The sequence below is a fragment of the Cydia pomonella genome, chromosome 18 (genome assembly GCF_033807575.1).
Source record: "Cydia pomonella isolate Wapato2018A chromosome 18, ilCydPomo1, whole genome shotgun sequence".
NCBI lineage: Eukaryota > Metazoa > Arthropoda > Insecta > Lepidoptera > Tortricidae > Cydia > Cydia pomonella.
The window spans coordinates 16,207,972-16,224,413 of NC_084720.1; the positions used below are offsets into that span (position 1 = coordinate 16,207,972).

A 16,442-nucleotide genomic window follows, 5' to 3' on the forward strand; every position below is an offset into this window, starting at 1 on the left:
ACCAACATGAGATCACTAGTAGCATTGTATTTCCCTTCTTTGATTTCGGAAAAGGCCCCATTAAGTCCATTGATATTATCTGGAACGGTTCTGTTACCTCCCGCTGCCTTCCCATTAATCCGGTCGGTTTCATTTGAGAGGGTTTATGTCTGGCACACACCTCGCAACTTTTTACATAGCCTTTTACATCTTGAATCAATGTAGGCCAGAAGTAGTGTTGTCTCGCACGATTGACCGACTTCTTGACTCCTAAATGTCCTGCAGCTGGGTGGTCATGGCATTCCCTTAGCACTTGATTCCTAAGTTTTTCTGGCACTACAAATTTCCAGCTATCGTTGTCGTTTGGGAATTGCTTGAGTCTAAGATACCTCCATAATCGACCCTGATTTAGCTCCCAACCTGGTTGATTAATCCCTTTAGCTACTTTTTCCTCCTCTGCCTGGTACCAGTCGTCTTTATCTTCTGGTGTTACTTCCAGTAAAGCAACTTCTTCTGTAACGGTGGCTCGAGACAAGGCATCAGGCACCGTGTTGTATTTCCCCCTTCGATGTACTATATCGTAATCGAATTGCTGCAAGCGCATCGCCCACCTCGCTAAGCGGCCATGTGGGTCTTTATTGCGGTGTAGCCACTGAAGAGCACTGTGGTCAGAAATCACCTTAAAATGGCTCCCTTCAATATATGGCCGGAATTGTTCAACGGCGTGAATCACGCTAAGCAGTTCCCTTTCAGACGCAGAATACCTACACTCCCTTTCAGTGAGTTTTCTGCTGGTGTAGGCTATTGGCACCTCCAAGCCATCAATTTCCTGAATCAAAACTCCACCCGTTCCTCTATTGGACGCATCACATTGTACCGAAAAAGATTTAGTGAAATCAGGAACCTTCAGAACTGGTGTAGAAGTGAGTGCTGTCTTAAGATTTACGAAAGCTTGCTGCGCATCTTCGTTCCATACTATACGTTTGCCTTTTTTACCACCTTTGGTCAGGTCATGCCAGGGAGCTGCCACAATGGCAAAGTTCTTGACAAAACGGCGATACCAGCTTGCTAAGCCAATAAATCGTTTCAGTTCCGAAAACGTGTTAGGCCGAGGATAATCTAGAATCGCTCTCACTTTGTCTGGGTCTGTGCGTAGACCATCTTTGTCCACTATATAGCCTAAGTATTTCAATGACGGCCTCGCGAAGACGCATTTCTCTAAGTTTATGGTTAGGCCCGCTTCTCTTAATTGATTCTTGACAAATGTCAATGATGACAAGTGGTCTTCAAAGTTGTCATTGCATATGACTATATCGTCTAAATATGAAAATACTTTACCCTCGTACTCTGGCGGGAACAAGCGGTCCATTAAACGTTGTTGTGTCTGGGAGGCATTGCTTAAACCGAATGGCATGACCTTAAACTGATATAGTCCTTTTCCAGCTAGTCCAAACGCCGTTTTCTCCTTACTTTCTTCCTCGAGGGGTATTTGCCAGAACGCCGAACGCAGATCAATCGTCGACAGGAAACGAGCATTTCTAAGACTATCCAAGATGGTCGTTACTCTAGGAAGTGGATAAGAATCCTTTGTGGTCAGCTTGTTCAGCTGCCGACTATCCAGACATAAGCGGTTCTTACCGGAAGCTTTCTTTACAAGGAGTACTGGCGAGCGCCACGAGCTGCAGGATGGTTCGATAACATCGTCCTTGAGCATATCCTCAATTTCCCGTTCCAGCTCTCTCATTATCGGCGGTGCAAAAGGATATTGCCTCTGGCTAGTAGGTAAGTGGTCACCCGTGTCAATCCTGTGCTCGATTAAGGAAGTCCTCCCTAATCCTTTACCAATTTCCTCATCCATTGCCTCTAAAAGGATGTCTAAGCTTTGTTTCTGTTTTTCTGTCAGTTCATCGCGCGAAATTACCGGAGTTACGAGTGTCGCAACACAAACTTCAGAAATACAATCGCCACGAGGTACTTCTTCCGTAACTGACAAATTAAAAGCATCAAAAAAGGTCATTCCTAACACCATGTCATGCTTCAACTGTTTCATGACGAGAAAGGGGACTACCTTGTACTTGGCTCTAAATTGTATAGGTAAATCGAATACCGTGTCAATGCAGTGATTAGTACCATCCGCAGTTGAAATGTTATCATTGTTTTCGCGTCCGGTCAATCCTAAGTTCCACAATTTTTTACTAAACTCCAGGGAAACTAATGACATCGTCGCTCCGCAATCCAGCATACCCACAAAGGACTGGTTCAATATCTTAAGGTTTGCATACAACCGCGTATCTGATTTTCGCTGAATATTACAAATTTCCCCCGTAGCAAAAAATTTTGAGACGGTACCTAACCATTCCTGCCAATCATCACAAGCAGAACTGCCTAATTTCTTGGGGTCTGATCGGCAGGCATCGACTCCAACTGCCCGTTTCCCTCCCTTGTAGCATTACAGGAACACTTCTGAATTGTATTCCCAAAGCGCCCACATTTATAGCAAAAAAGTCTTTGCCTTGGTAGACTGCATTCTCTAAACCGGTGCCCTGGACTCCTACAATTCCAGCATTTAGACTGCGTCTTGTCCCCAATGGCTGCAACTTCATTCTGCTTACGTTGCCCAGCCTCTCCTATACCCTGATATGCGAGATCCCGCTCTAACGAATAAGTATCTTGTGTTGGTTCTTTGAATTTCTCACAAGTTAGTTTAGTACGCTCGACAACCTTTAGAACTGCTGTCAACTCTGCCACCGTACTGAAAGAATCCCGGCATATTTCCTTCTGAAAATAAGGCTGTACATTTTTCCTCAATATGACCAACTTTTGTAGCTCTGTGAGTGGCTCAGGCAAGCGATTAAACATGTTCTGCATGGTGGATATGTAAATAACGACGCTCTCCTGCCTACTCTGGGTCCTCCGCTTGATTTCCTCCAGAAGTTCATCTTGATAGTTCGGTTCTTGGAAAGTATCCATTAGAAGTTTCACCAACTCCGTCCAATTCGTTACAGAATTCTTATTAGCTCTAAACCATATAAGAGCTTCCTCCTCGAAGAAGTCTATAGCGTAGCGGAACAAATCGTCGTTACCGGCATTACGTGCATCCTTGAGCTCGTCGACCCTCTCAAGAAATGCGTTTATGCTAACCGACCCTCTTCCACTAAACTTAACCCCCCAATCCTTGATGGGAACCAATTTTCGTCTCTGGAAATCATGATCCATCGTGGATGACCGCTGCAACAAGGGGGGTTGTAAGGCTGGCTTTAGGACCGGGCCATGTTCGTTTCCCTGGAGGTCTACGTGGCTATCATTCATCTCTGGATACTCTGATCTACTCGGTTGAGGCTTGTCCTGAAGCTCCACACCGGCAGATGTCGACGTGCCTTCCACTCTCGGCTGGCTCTGCTCCTGCTTCGGTGTGTCCCTAACTGTATCCTTATCTATATTCAAATGACCTAATATCTTAACCGCCTCATCACCTAAGGACCTATGCAACGCGGCTCTGTCATGTTCGGGGATGCTATCCTCATCATCGCTGGCCTCTTGACTCAACTTGTCTAAAGCCGACCTCGCTTCTTCTATCTCTCTGATTAGCGCAGAATGACTCTCAATGTCGTCCCGCTCCTTAGGTACAATCAGCTTAGTCCGATTTGCTAGGTGTGTCAACCGGGAGAATATCCGTTTGATTAAAGACCAGTCTGGACTGAGTGACGCCTCCCTAATCAAAGTGACCAACGTGGCCAATTTGCTTCTACAACCTAATATTTCACTACCCTGATTTTCAACGCACGCAATAGGGACCTTGAACGAAATTGAAGATTCCCCAGACGCTTCCCGCTTTAACATCGCCCGCAAAAACTTCCGCATAGCCGCCACCGTTTGACAATCAGATACCCCCCGGCAAGCCAACTCAAATTCCAGCTCATCCTTATGTAAATGGTTAACATCCATGATCTTAAAAAAATTGCAAAAATACCTAGAACAATAAAATAGCTACAAACTTATCAACTAAATTTCCATTTACTGCCAACTATTGCCAATAGTGTATTCAACTTAGTATCAGCTGTCAGGCGCCAATGTAATGATCAGGGTTCGTGCAATGTATACCAAGGAAACTATTGACAGCGTTGCTAGTAACATATAATTGAAGTTCACAAAACAAATAAGTATGAGTAAAATTAAAACTAAGTAAACAAAGGTTGGACCGAAGTAAGGAAAAACTTAAAAATAAAGCGTAAAAATAAATTTATGCTAATCGGAAAAATTTATCTAAATAAATATACTAGCAGAGGAAACAAAACAATATTAAATGAAAGAAAATAAAATAAAAAGTATTAACATTAAAAACAAAAAAATAAATAAAAGAGAAACAGTATATTGGTCCTGCCGGGGATCGAACTTGCAACCTCTTGCACCGTTCTCCACCAACGTTGCCGCTGGGCCAAGCTAGCGATGATTTTAGCGGCGAATTATACACTCGTATCCTTCAACGGTTGAGTGTCAATTTGTTATTAATGTTATTATCTAACATTTATTTCGTATGGTCCAATTCCTTACATCAAAAAAAGGGCGTTCCCATATGCTGCGGACAAAAGGGTCGAATGTAATTTACCCGGTATTTTTGAAGATCACTATCAAAGCAAACGCACTTAGTCCCGACTAGAAAAATCACTAAAAAACACTTACCCCGTGACTTGTACACACCAACGAACTTCACATATTCATGTTTCGGAACTATACGCACACAATGACCGTATAATGTCTTAAAATATTAATTTATTGCGTCTGCCATTGCAGTGACAAACGCCTGCAGCGACTCTCACCGCGTTTATCTCTTCGTAGGGTCGGCCCGTTTTCTACCGCTACCCTAAATTTCACCATCGTAAACTCATCTTGGAGATGTATACTAGTGACGATTGCTTTTCATAATTAGTCATAGATGGCGTTAGAATGTAGTTGTGTATGTTCTGAACGGAGTAAGAACATTACATATCCCCTCTCCTCCAGAGAATCCAACCGGATTCAAACTCTGCGCTTCAAGTCGCTTGCATGCCACATGCCCAAGTCTTTGCCCCTGAGACTACGTAATTTATAAGTATTTTCCGAGACCTTCTTGGCAATTATAGCTTCCTCAAATTTTGGCGCTAACTTGGACATAAACCTCTTGTCGGAATTGGACAAAAATTTCGTACGCTTCCACACTAGATCCCCCTCCTTGTACTCACATTCGCGGCGCCGGAGGTTATACCTTCTACTATTTAAATCGTGAGATATACTCATTCTTTTGGAGACATCCTCGTATATCTTGAGGCGAATGCCAATGCCTTTTTCGAATTTCTCCTTGTTGAATCCAAGCTTATCGCCCGGTTCAAAAGAGTATGGCTTCATGCCCTGAATTGATGACTCCCGACCCAGGAACATAAATGACGGTGTCCTTTCTGTCACTTCATGTACCGAAGTCCTAATCGCATGTCCTATAAATGGTATATACTTGTCCCACTCTCTGTGGTCATCTTTCACATACGAGGCGATCGCGGTTCCTATGACTTTATTTACCCGCTCTGTAGGATTGGCCTGAGGATGGTAATATGGTGTATACCACAGTTTCACTCCATAATTTGATGCCAATTCCTTGAATTGTGTAGAAACAAATTGTTTGCCGTTATCGCAGACAATCACGCCCGGAGTGCCATACATTAGAAATATTTGTTCCTCTACTATTTGTGAAATTGTCGAAGACTTCCCATTTCTCAGGGGAAATAGGAAACAAAACTTACTAAACCAACATGAGATCACTAGTAGCATTGTATTTCCCTTCTTTGATTTCGGAAAAGGCCCCATTAAGTCCATTGATATTATCTGGAACGGTTCTGTTACCTCCCGCTGCCTTCCCATTAATCCGGTCGGTTTCATTTGAGAGGGTTTATGTCTGGCACACACCTCGCAACTTTTTACATAGCCTTTTACATCTTGAATCAATGTAGGCCAGAAGTAGTGTTGTCTCGCACGATTGACCGACTTCTTGACTCCTAAATGTCCTGCAGCTGGGTGGTCATGGCATTCCCTTAGCACTTGATTCCTAAGTTTTTCTGGCACTACAAATTTCCAGCTATCGTTGTCGTTTGGGAATTGCTTGAGTCTAAGATACCTCCATAATCGACCCTGATTTAGCTCCCAACCTGGTTGATTAATCCCTTTAGCTACTTTTTCCTCCTCTGCCTGGTACCAGTCGTCTTTATCTTCTGGTGTTACTTCCAGTAAAGCAACTTCTTCTGTAACGGTGGCTCGAGACAAGGCATCAGGCACCGTGTTGTATTTCCCCCTTCGATGTACTATATCGTAATCGAATTGCTGCAAGCGCATCGCCCACCTCGCTAAGCGGCCATGTGGGTCTTTATTGCGGTGTAGCCACTGAAGAGCACTGTGGTCAGAAATCACCTTAAAATGGCTCCCTTCAATATATGGCCGGAATTGTTCAACGGCGTGAATCACGCTAAGCAGTTCCCTTTCAGACGCAGAATACCTACACTCCCTTTCAGTGAGTTTTCTGCTGGTGTAGGCTATTGGCACCTCCAAGCCATCAATTTCCTGAATCAAAACTCCACCCGTTCCTCTATTGGACGCATCACATTGTACCGAAAAAGATTTAGTGAAATCAGGAACCTTCAGAACTGGTGTAGAAGTGAGTGCTGTCTTAAGATTTACGAAAGCTTGCTGCGCATCTTCGTTCCATACTATACGTTTGCCTTTTTTACCACCTTTGGTCAGGTCATGCCAGGGAGCTGCCACAATGGCAAAGTTCTTGACAAAACGGCGATACCAGCTTGCTAAGCCAATAAATCGTTTCAGTTCCGAAAACGTGTTAGGCCGAGGATAATCTAGAATCGCTCTCACTTTGTCTGGGTCTGTGCGTAGACCATCTTTGTCCACTATATAGCCTAAGTATTTCAATGACGGCCTCGCGAAGACGCATTTCTCTAAGTTTATGGTTAGGCCCGCTTCTCTTAATTGATTCTTGACAAATGTCAATGATGACAAGTGGTCTTCAAAGTTGTCATTGCATATGACTATATCGTCTAAATATGAAAATACTTTACCCTCGTACTCTGGCGGGAACAAGCGGTCCATTAAACGTTGTTGTGTCTGGGAGGCATTGCTTAAACCGAATGGCATGACCTTAAACTGATATAGTCCTTTTCCAGCTAGTCCAAACGCCGTTTTCTCCTTACTTTCTTCCTCGAGGGGTATTTGCCAGAACGCCGAACGCAGATCAATCGTCGACAGGAAACGAGCATTTCTAAGACTATCCAAGATGGTCGTTACTCTAGGAAGTGGATAAGAATCCTTTGTGGTCAGCTTGTTCAGCTGCCGACTATCCAGACATAAGCGGTTCTTACCGGAAGCTTTCTTTACAAGGAGTACTGGCGAGCGCCACGAGCTGCAGGATGGTTCGATAACATCGTCCTTGAGCATATCCTCAATTTCCCGTTCCAGCTCTCTCATTATCGGCGGTGCAAAAGGATATTGCCTCTGGCTAGTAGGTAAGTGGTCACCCGTGTCAATCCTGTGCTCGATTAAGGAAGTCCTCCCTAATCCTTTACCAATTTCCTCATCCATTGCCTCTAAAAGGATGTCTAAGCTTTGTTTCTGTTTTTCTGTCAGTTCATCGCGCGAAATTACCGGAGTTACGAGTGTCGCAACACAAACTTCAGAAATACAATCGCCACGAGGTACTTCTTCCGTAACTGACAAATTAAAAGCATCAAAAAAGGTCATTCCTAACACCATGTCATGCTTCAACTGTTTCATGACGAGAAAGGGGACTACCTTGTACTTGGCTCTAAATTGTATAGGTAAATCGAATACCGTGTCAATGCAGTGATTAGTACCATCCGCAGTTGAAATGTTATCATTGTTTTCGCGTCCGGTCAATCCTAAGTTCCACAATTTTTTACTAAACTCCAGGGAAACTAATGACATCGTCGCTCCGCAATCCAGCATACCCACAAAGGACTGGTTCAATATCTTAAGGTTTGCATACAACCGCGTATCTGATTTTCGCTGAATATTACAAATTTCCCCCGTAGCAAAAAATTTTGAGACGGTACCTAACCATTCCTGCCAATCATCACAAGCAGAACTGCCTAATTTCTTGGGGTCTGATCGGCAGGCATCGACTCCAACTGCCCGTTTCCCTCCCTTGTAGCATTACAGGAACACTTCTGAATTGTATTCCCAAAGCGCCCACATTTATAGCAAAAAAGTCTTTGCCTTGGTAGACTGCATTCTCTAAACCGGTGCCCTGGACTCCTACAATTCCAGCATTTAGACTGCGTCTTGTCCCCAATGGCTGCAACTTCATTCTGCTTACGTTGCCCAGCCTCTCCTATACCCTGATATGCGAGATCCCGCTCTAACGAATAAGTATCTTGTGTTGGTTCTTTGAATTTCTCACAAGTTAGTTTAGTACGCTCGACAACCTTTAGAACTGCTGTCAACTCTGCCACCGTACTGAAAGAATCCCGGCATATTTCCTTCTGAAAATAAGGCTGTACATTTTTCCTCAATATGACCAACTTTTGTAGCTCTGTGAGTGGCTCAGGCAAGCGATTAAACATGTTCTGCATGGTGGATATGTAAATAACGACGCTCTCCTGCCTACTCTGGGTCCTCCGCTTGATTTCCTCCAGAAGTTCATCTTGATAGTTCGGTTCTTGGAAAGTATCCATTAGAAGTTTCACCAACTCCGTCCAATTCGTTACAGAATTCTTATTAGCTCTAAACCATATAAGAGCTTCCTCCTCGAAGAAGTCTATAGCGTAGCGGAACAAATCGTCGTTACCGGCATTACGTGCATCCTTGAGCTCGTCGACCCTCTCAAGAAATGCGTTTATGCTAACCGACCCTCTTCCACTAAACTTAACCCCCCAATCCTTGATGGGAACCAATTTTCGTCTCTGGAAATCATGATCCATCGTGGATGACCGCTGCAACAAGGGGGGTTGTAAGGCTGGCTTTAGGACCGGGCCATGTTCGTTTCCCTGGAGGTCTACGTGGCTATCATTCATCTCTGGATACTCTGATCTACTCGGTTGAGGCTTGTCCTGAAGCTCCACACCGGCAGATGTCGACGTGCCTTCCACTCTCGGCTGGCTCTGCTCCTGCTTCGGTGTGTCCCTAACTGTATCCTTATCTATATTCAAATGACCTAATATCTTAACCGCCTCATCACCTAAGGACCTATGCAACGCGGCTCTGTCATGTTCGGGGATGCTATCCTCATCATCGCTGGCCTCTTGACTCAACTTGTCTAAAGCCGACCTCGCTTCTTCTATCTCTCTGATTAGCGCAGAATGACTCTCAATGTCGTCCCGCTCCTTAGGTACAATCAGCTTAGTCCGATTTGCTAGGTGTGTCAACCGGGAGAATATCCGTTTGATTAAAGACCAGTCTGGACTGAGTGACGCCTCCCTAATCAAAGTGACCAACGTGGCCAATTTGCTTCTACAACCTAATATTTCACTACCCTGATTTTCAACGCACGCAATAGGGACCTTGAACGAAATTGAAGATTCCCCAGACGCTTCCCGCTTTAACATCGCCCGCAAAAACTTCCGCATAGCCGCCACCGTTTGACAATCAGATACCCCCCGGCAAGCCAACTCAAATTCCAGCTCATCCTTATGTAAATGGTTAACATCCATGATCTTAAAAAAATTGCAAAAATACCTAGAACAATAAAATAGCTACAAACTTATCAACTAAATTTCCATTTACTGCCAACTATTGCCAATAGTGTATTCAACTTAGTATCAGCTGTCAGGCGCCAATGTAATGATCAGGGTTCGTGCAATGTATACCAAGGAAACTATTGACAGCGTTGCTAGTAACATATAATTGAAGTTCACAAAACAAATAAGTATGAGTAAAATTAAAACTAAGTAAACAAAGGTTGGACCGAAGTAAGGAAAAACTTAAAAATAAAGCGTAAAAATAAATTTATGCTAATCGGAAAAATTTATCTAAATAAATATACTAGCAGAGGAAACAAAACAATATTAAATGAAAGAAAATAAAATAAAAAGTATTAACATTAAAAACAAAAAAATAAATAAAAGAGAAACAGTATATTGGTCCTGCCGGGGATCGAACTTGCAACCTCTTGCACCGTTCTCCACCAACGTTGCCGCTGGGCCAAGCTAGCGATGATTTTAGCGGCGAATTATACACTCGTATCCTTCAACGGTTGAGTGTCAATTTGTTATTAATGTTATTATCTAACATTTATTTCGTATGGTCCAATTCCGTACATCAAAAAAAGGGCGTTCCCATATGCTGCGGACAAAAGGGTCGAATGTAATTTACCCGGTATTTTTGAAGATCACTATCAAAGCAAACGCACTTAGTCCCGACTAGAAAAATCACTAAAAAACACTTACCCCGTGACTTGTACACACCAACGAACTTCACATATTCATGTTTCGGAACTATACGCACACAATGACCGTATAATGTCTTAAAATATTAATTTATTGCGTCTGCCATTGCAGTGACAAACGCCTGCAGCGACTCTCACCGCGTTTATCTCTTCGTAGGGTCGGCCCGTTTTCTACCGCTACCCTAAATTTCACCATCGTAAACTCATCTTGGAGATGTATACTAGTGACGATTGCTTTTCATAATTAGTCATAGATGGCGTTAGAATGTAGTTGTGTATGTTCTGAACGGAGTAAGAACATTACAGGACTAATAATCAGAAATGCTGAAAAAAAAAGTAAACTGAAAACAATTTTGAATATTCGTAGTACGAATCTATAATAAAGAAAAGAAAAGTTTAAAAATCAGACTTACATATTGAGGATCTTTGAAAGCGCCTAGTTTCAAGTCACAGAATTTATTTTACGCACCATTTCGTACCTTGTCACAGTGACAATCCTTTTTGAAAGTCGCTAGGAAGCGACCTCACCTCACACTATTGTCACCGTGACAGAGTAGGAAATGCAGACGAAATCGTCATCATCATCATCATACCATGTGTTATTGGTTTATAATGTTAATACTTTATGTTGTTAATGTGTTCCAATTTGTGCCGCTTTGGCATTAGCTGTAAGGTGCAATGTGTTATTTGAAAAATAAACATCTCAGCCGATAGACGTCCAAGATCTCCTCAACAACGGTTTCCCGCGACTTTAACCAGATCGTCAGTCCATCTAGTCTGGGGCCTTCCCACGCTGCGTCTTTCGGTACGTGGTCGCCACACGAGAACCTTATTGCCCCATCGAGCAATGTGGCCCGCCCACTGCCACTTAAGTCTGGAAATTCTCTGAGCCATGTCGACAACTTTGGTTCTCCTGCGGATCTCCTCATTTCTGATATTGACGAAATGGTACTGAAATTATATTTCCTAACCATACCTAAAATTATGGGGGCTTAAGTGACAGCTTTTGAACTGCTTTATCAGCAGAAGTATTGGTGTTGATTTTGGGACGCGTAGTTTTAGTACGACTAAAATACACCTGTGTTAGAAAAACATGCTAGTGAAAGTACTGTTTATTTTACTTGTACTGTCTACTCGCTTCGCACTAATGAATGCAGATTCATTACCTTACAGCTTTATGTAAATTTCTTGTTCGTATTTATGCTTCGTTGCTTTTATATTACCGTTTGTCGTGTGACATTGATATGGAGTAGTTTTGAACTTAGTACCTATTAATAAATAATACCATGAACTGAATCACAATGTATTGTAACATCCCTATACTGTATTAATGCAAATAAATAATTTGTGATTTCTGATTTTTAAGTCACAAGGCACACCGTATTTTTTAAAATGTTTCGCTTTAACCCAATAGTGTGGTGTATCGTTGCATAGATCTTTCAAAACGAATAAGAGTCTCCAAAAAACATTTTTTGATTTCTTTTTTTATTTATTGAAAGTAAAAAAAATTGAAAATATGAAAAAAAAATATATGAAATGTACATGATACTTTAATAATAGCCCCCGTTGGGCCTATTTCGACAGAATGGTAACTACTAAACCCTACACTGAGCATGGCCCGACATGCTCTTGGCCGATTTATTATTACAAGCTTTTATTTGACCTGCCCTGTTAGTATGTTAGCGTGGGTCAAATCTTGGAAGCCATCTTTGACCCACTTTCCGATTGAGCTGAAATTTTGCATACATATGTAAATTGGATAACGATGCAATATTATGATGTCATGGAACTGATCTGATGATGATGAAGACAGGAGGTGGCCATGGGAACTTTTTTTTATGGAGGATAGGCAGACGTTTGACCACGATCTCACCTGATGGTAAGTTATGATGCGGTCTACGGTGCTAAAACGACGCAAACTAATTTGTGTTTAGGCGTGTTAGAATTATCTCGATGAGTATTAGTTGCCTGTGAAAAGAAAAGTACAGTCAGAGATAAAAGCTTGTACCAAAAATGAAATTTTTGCCTAAACCTTTTGACATAGCTGGCTTGCCAGAATATATAAGTTCAACGACTACTGTATGTCTATTTGTGACATTGACATTGCAGTTCCCAAACTGTAGAACAGAATTGAGTGCTGTTTTTTAATTGAAAGTCTTGTATGTCTAGGTTCTTGTGGGAATGTGTTTTTAGGGTTCCGTACCCAAAGGGTAAAACGGGACCCTATTACTAAGACTCCGCTCTCCGTCTGTCTGTTTGTCCGTCTGTCACCAGGCTATATCTCATGAACCGTGATAGTTAGACAGTTGAAATTTTCACAGATGATGTATTTCTGTTGCCGCTATAACAACAACTACTAAAAAGTACGGAACCCTCGGTAGGCAAGTCCGACTTGCACTTTTCCGGTTTTTTTTTTAAATTTGTTATCAGAAATTTGTTTGCATTAAAATTCGCGTCTAATTACAACCCCCTACTGTCATACATTTTCCTTGGACAATAGGTCTATGCTTCCAAGTCCCAAGGTCCTACCTATAGTACGTCTTCAGTTCGAGGAAATTTAAATCATATTCAATTGGAACAGAGCGGAGGAAGCGCTGGTGGCCTAGTGGTATGAGCGTGTGACTTGCGATCTGGAGGTCGCGGGTTCAAACCCCGGCTCGTACCAATGAGTTTTTCGGAAGTTATGTACGATCATTTGATATTTACCAGTCGCTTTTCAGTGAAGGAAAACATCGTGAGGAAACCGGACTAATCTCCACAAGGCCTAGTTTTACCCTCTGGGTTGAAAGGTCAGATGGCAGTCGCTTTTGTAAAAACTAGTGCCTACGCCAAATCTTGGGATTAACTGTCAAGCGGACCCCAGGCTCCCATTAGCCATGGCGATATTGGACGATGGACAACGCGAGGAAGAAGGATTTAATTGGAACAGAGTCGCTTATGCTTTGTTTTGTTAAATTTTCAAACAACGCAAAATCAACTCTATTTCCTACATACAAGGTTCAAATTTTGGCTTTTTCATTTGTATGGCTCGGCCTTAGGAGGCTATTATCTGAGAATTTTCGACATACGTGATACGCCTAATTGGATGATATAGCGTCCACGATTTTTGCGATGTCACGATCTGGAAATAAATGGGACCCGGATATTACGTACATATATATTATTCGTATATGCCCAAAAGATTAGGTTAAGCGTCCCCGGCATGCTTGGTCGACTTTCACCTTCCCATACAAACGGAGTTTCCTTCTCATTTTAAAACTACGTATTGGATTATAATTAAACTTTGCACATACAATGACATGAAGGTATATCTAGTCCTGTAATTTTATATAGCCCCAGTTTGTAAAAAAACGAAATGGGCAAAATCAATTTCTGTATTGTATGAATTACTTAAATTCGCTGTAGTTACCTAACTATGGTATTAGTACAGGTAAAATAGGACAAAATATGTCCATTTGGTGGCAAACTATGTACATCGATAAAAAATTGTTTTTGACAAAGGTCCATCTTTTGTACAATTGTATTTTCTTTTGTGCAATAAAGATTCAATAAATAAATAAAAGCTTTCCAATTGTTTTTGCCGATTAAAACCTACTTTTGACTTGAACATTTTATTTTCTCATTTTTTTCAACAACAATATATAAAAAAATGCATATTTCACAAAATATTAACCCTACAATGAATACCCTACAATAAAATATTAACTCTCATTCGATTCAGCGCAAAAAATTACACGAAAATGACACCTCACTCGCTTAGTTTGTAAAATGTGAATATTTTAAATTGAACACCCTGCACACACCCCCCGAAAAGGGGGTCGGACACCTAAATTTTGATAGGACTCGGCAGATCCTAATTTCTAGTACCAAGATAAGATAAAAATCAAAGTTTCATGGATATGTACATCCAAAATTTTGCCGCCAAAATATGCTATTTTTCCTGTAGTATATCTGAAACTACATGAACTAATTACAGGACTAGATATACCTTATCCTATTGTAAGTACAAAGTTTGAGAGCCATCTAGTAAGTAGTTTTAAAATGAGAGTGTAACTACGTTTGTATGGAGAACCGAGCTTGCTGGGGACCTTTAAATATATCTTTTTATCAAATGGTAATACCTATTAGGAATAAAGTTATTGTAAGTAAAATGTTAATGTTGAGGAATAAATAGGTAAGTAATTAACTTATTTACTGAGATTCTCCATATAAGTACTACGAATATTACTGACTTGTAACTTTATACAAGCAAAATTATCGTTTACAATTTTAGGCCGGCAGTAGAGATGTGAAAGTGGTTTAAACCTTATGCATCAACTCACGATTATTCGGTAGTTTGTATAAGCAGTGAACGCCAATAATTATGATTCTAGGTGCTGGCTAATAAATACGCTAATAACTTTAAACTCTCAACTTGATTTTATATTGATTTGACATTATTCGTATTACACACCAATCTTAAGGCCTATGCACACCGTGGGTATTGTATAATATAATAATATAATATACAGATCCTTAAGAGCGACATAACATTATTAGCGTACGTGCACGCCTAAGTACACGCAGCCGGTGTGCTCTGTCCGTAGAATTACGAGCGAGGTGCAGAGCTCGTAATATCAAATCAAGTTGAAGTTAGTACATACGAATATGGCTCCTGTAGATATTTATTTTTTATTTGTTTAGACAGGCCCGTATCGACGCTGAACTAAACAACATGGCATGGCGAGTGCGACCTGAGGAGGTGCTGGTGGAAGTGGGCACCGGCTTGGGGACCAGCCCAGCTCTGCACAGCGTCAATGAGGTACTTAAGGTAAGATAGAATCACTTCTGGAAGTAGGAGGCGTCCTTTGGTTTGCGTTCGCAGGGGCCTGACTGCTCCGGAGATGTTTGTGTTTAGGCAGGCCCGTGGCTTGTACGGCTTGTACGACTTAAGGTGCTGGATGAAATGGGCATCGACTCGCGGATCAGCCTTTCATTGCATTGCGTCAACGAGATTCTCAAGGTAAGGCAGAATCACTCTTAGAAGTATGAACCCCTTGCCCAGGTCCGTATAAACACTGAACAGAACATGGTCTGGCTTGTGTGACCTTGTGAAGTAGGCACCAGCTTGGGAACCAGCCCGGCGTTACATAGCGTGAATGAGGTGCTCAAGGTAAGTCGCGCATATTCTAACCTCTATTTAGTATATTTTAAGTTTTGTGTTTTTCATTTAGTAGTTCATAAAAATATTTTATTGCATTTTAATATAGAAACGCTTCGAAGAGAGAATGCATTTTGGCTTGTCCTGGCGGGAGCCGCATATGTCATGGAACAGAAACAACAAACGAACAGAGATAATAATGATCTTACTGTCCGCATTATGAGTTTTGGAGGACGAGGAAAACGATATCAAACATATAGGAAACTCATCTCTGAAGCGACAAATTGATCTAAATTTGATTTCATTATATTGTCACTCCACCCAGTACTTTGTTCTTGATTTTTTCAATCTTCATTCTCCATTTGTACGCTAATTCTTAATTTGTACACTAAATTTAACACGTGCCACACACATTCATTCTCCATTTGTACGCTAATTCTTAATTTGTACACTAAATTTAACACGTGCCACACACATTCATTCTCCATTTGTACGCTAATTCTAAATTTGTACACTTAACACGTGTCACACACAGATAAGACCAATTTTATCGCAATGTGGTCCGTTTATTTCGAATTCATACAAATTGAATTCGGCACGAATCCAATTAAGACGAGATAGGCAATCAGGATGTGTGATTTTCATGGCTACACGGGGCAGCAGATACCCCGGTCAATAAGGAGTATTTTTGCCCTGCTTATCGCAAATGCAGTAATGACATGGGAAAACTCTGTCTCTTTTAATAAGGTATTTATTTAAACGTTTTTTTTATGCAAGTACTGGATCTGCGATAAGCAGGGCAGATTTGTTGTCATATTGTTATACCGATGACTAAGGATCAGCCATCAGGGCTTCAAGTGAGGTAGCGGAACGGTAAGTGAGGAAAAATAT

At 41.6% G+C, this 16,442-nt stretch overlaps 3 protein-coding genes across 3 annotated transcripts in view; 1 reads left to right on the forward strand and 2 right to left on the reverse strand.

Annotated features, from left to right (window-relative positions):
• Positions 1 to 2,364: 2,364 nt before the first annotated feature.
• On the reverse strand, positions 2,365 to 5,004 carry LOC133527910 (uncharacterized). Its single transcript, XM_061865106.1, has 2 exons — positions 4,660 to 5,004; positions 2,365 to 4,555 (listed from the first exon to the last, which is right to left on the reverse strand). The coding sequence occupies exon 2, from the start codon at positions 3,922 to 3,924 to the stop codon at positions 2,365 to 2,367; it is 1,560 nt and encodes a 519-aa protein (XP_061721090.1). The 5' UTR covers positions 3,925 to 4,555; positions 4,660 to 5,004.
• Positions 5,005 to 8,117: 3,113 nt separating this feature from the next.
• Positions 8,118 to 10,692, reverse strand: LOC133527911 (uncharacterized). Its single transcript, XM_061865107.1, has 2 exons — positions 10,413 to 10,692; positions 8,118 to 10,308 (listed from the first exon to the last, which is right to left on the reverse strand). The coding sequence occupies exon 2, from the start codon at positions 9,675 to 9,677 to the stop codon at positions 8,118 to 8,120; it is 1,560 nt and encodes a 519-aa protein (XP_061721091.1). The 5' UTR covers positions 9,678 to 10,308; positions 10,413 to 10,692.
• Positions 10,693 to 14,912: 4,220 nt separating this feature from the next.
• The window catches only part of LOC133527938 (atrial natriuretic peptide receptor 1-like), a 34,292-nt gene continuing 32,762 nt past the window's right edge, over positions 14,913 to 16,442 (forward strand). The window contains exon 1 of the mRNA XM_061865138.1: positions 14,913 to 15,221. Within this exon, the coding sequence (XP_061721122.1) occupies positions 15,126 to 15,221 (96 nt within the window). The 5' untranslated portion in view covers positions 14,913 to 15,125. The remainder of the gene's footprint in view (positions 15,222 to 16,442) is intronic.

Bases quoted from the DNA above. Each gene is read 5' to 3' on its own strand.
- LOC133527910 (XM_061865106.1), bottom strand. From the start codon at position 3,924: ATGGATGTTAACCATTTACATAAGGATGAGCTGGAATTTGAGTTGGCT.
- LOC133527911 (XM_061865107.1), bottom strand. From the start codon at position 9,677: ATGGATGTTAACCATTTACATAAGGATGAGCTGGAATTTGAGTTGGCT.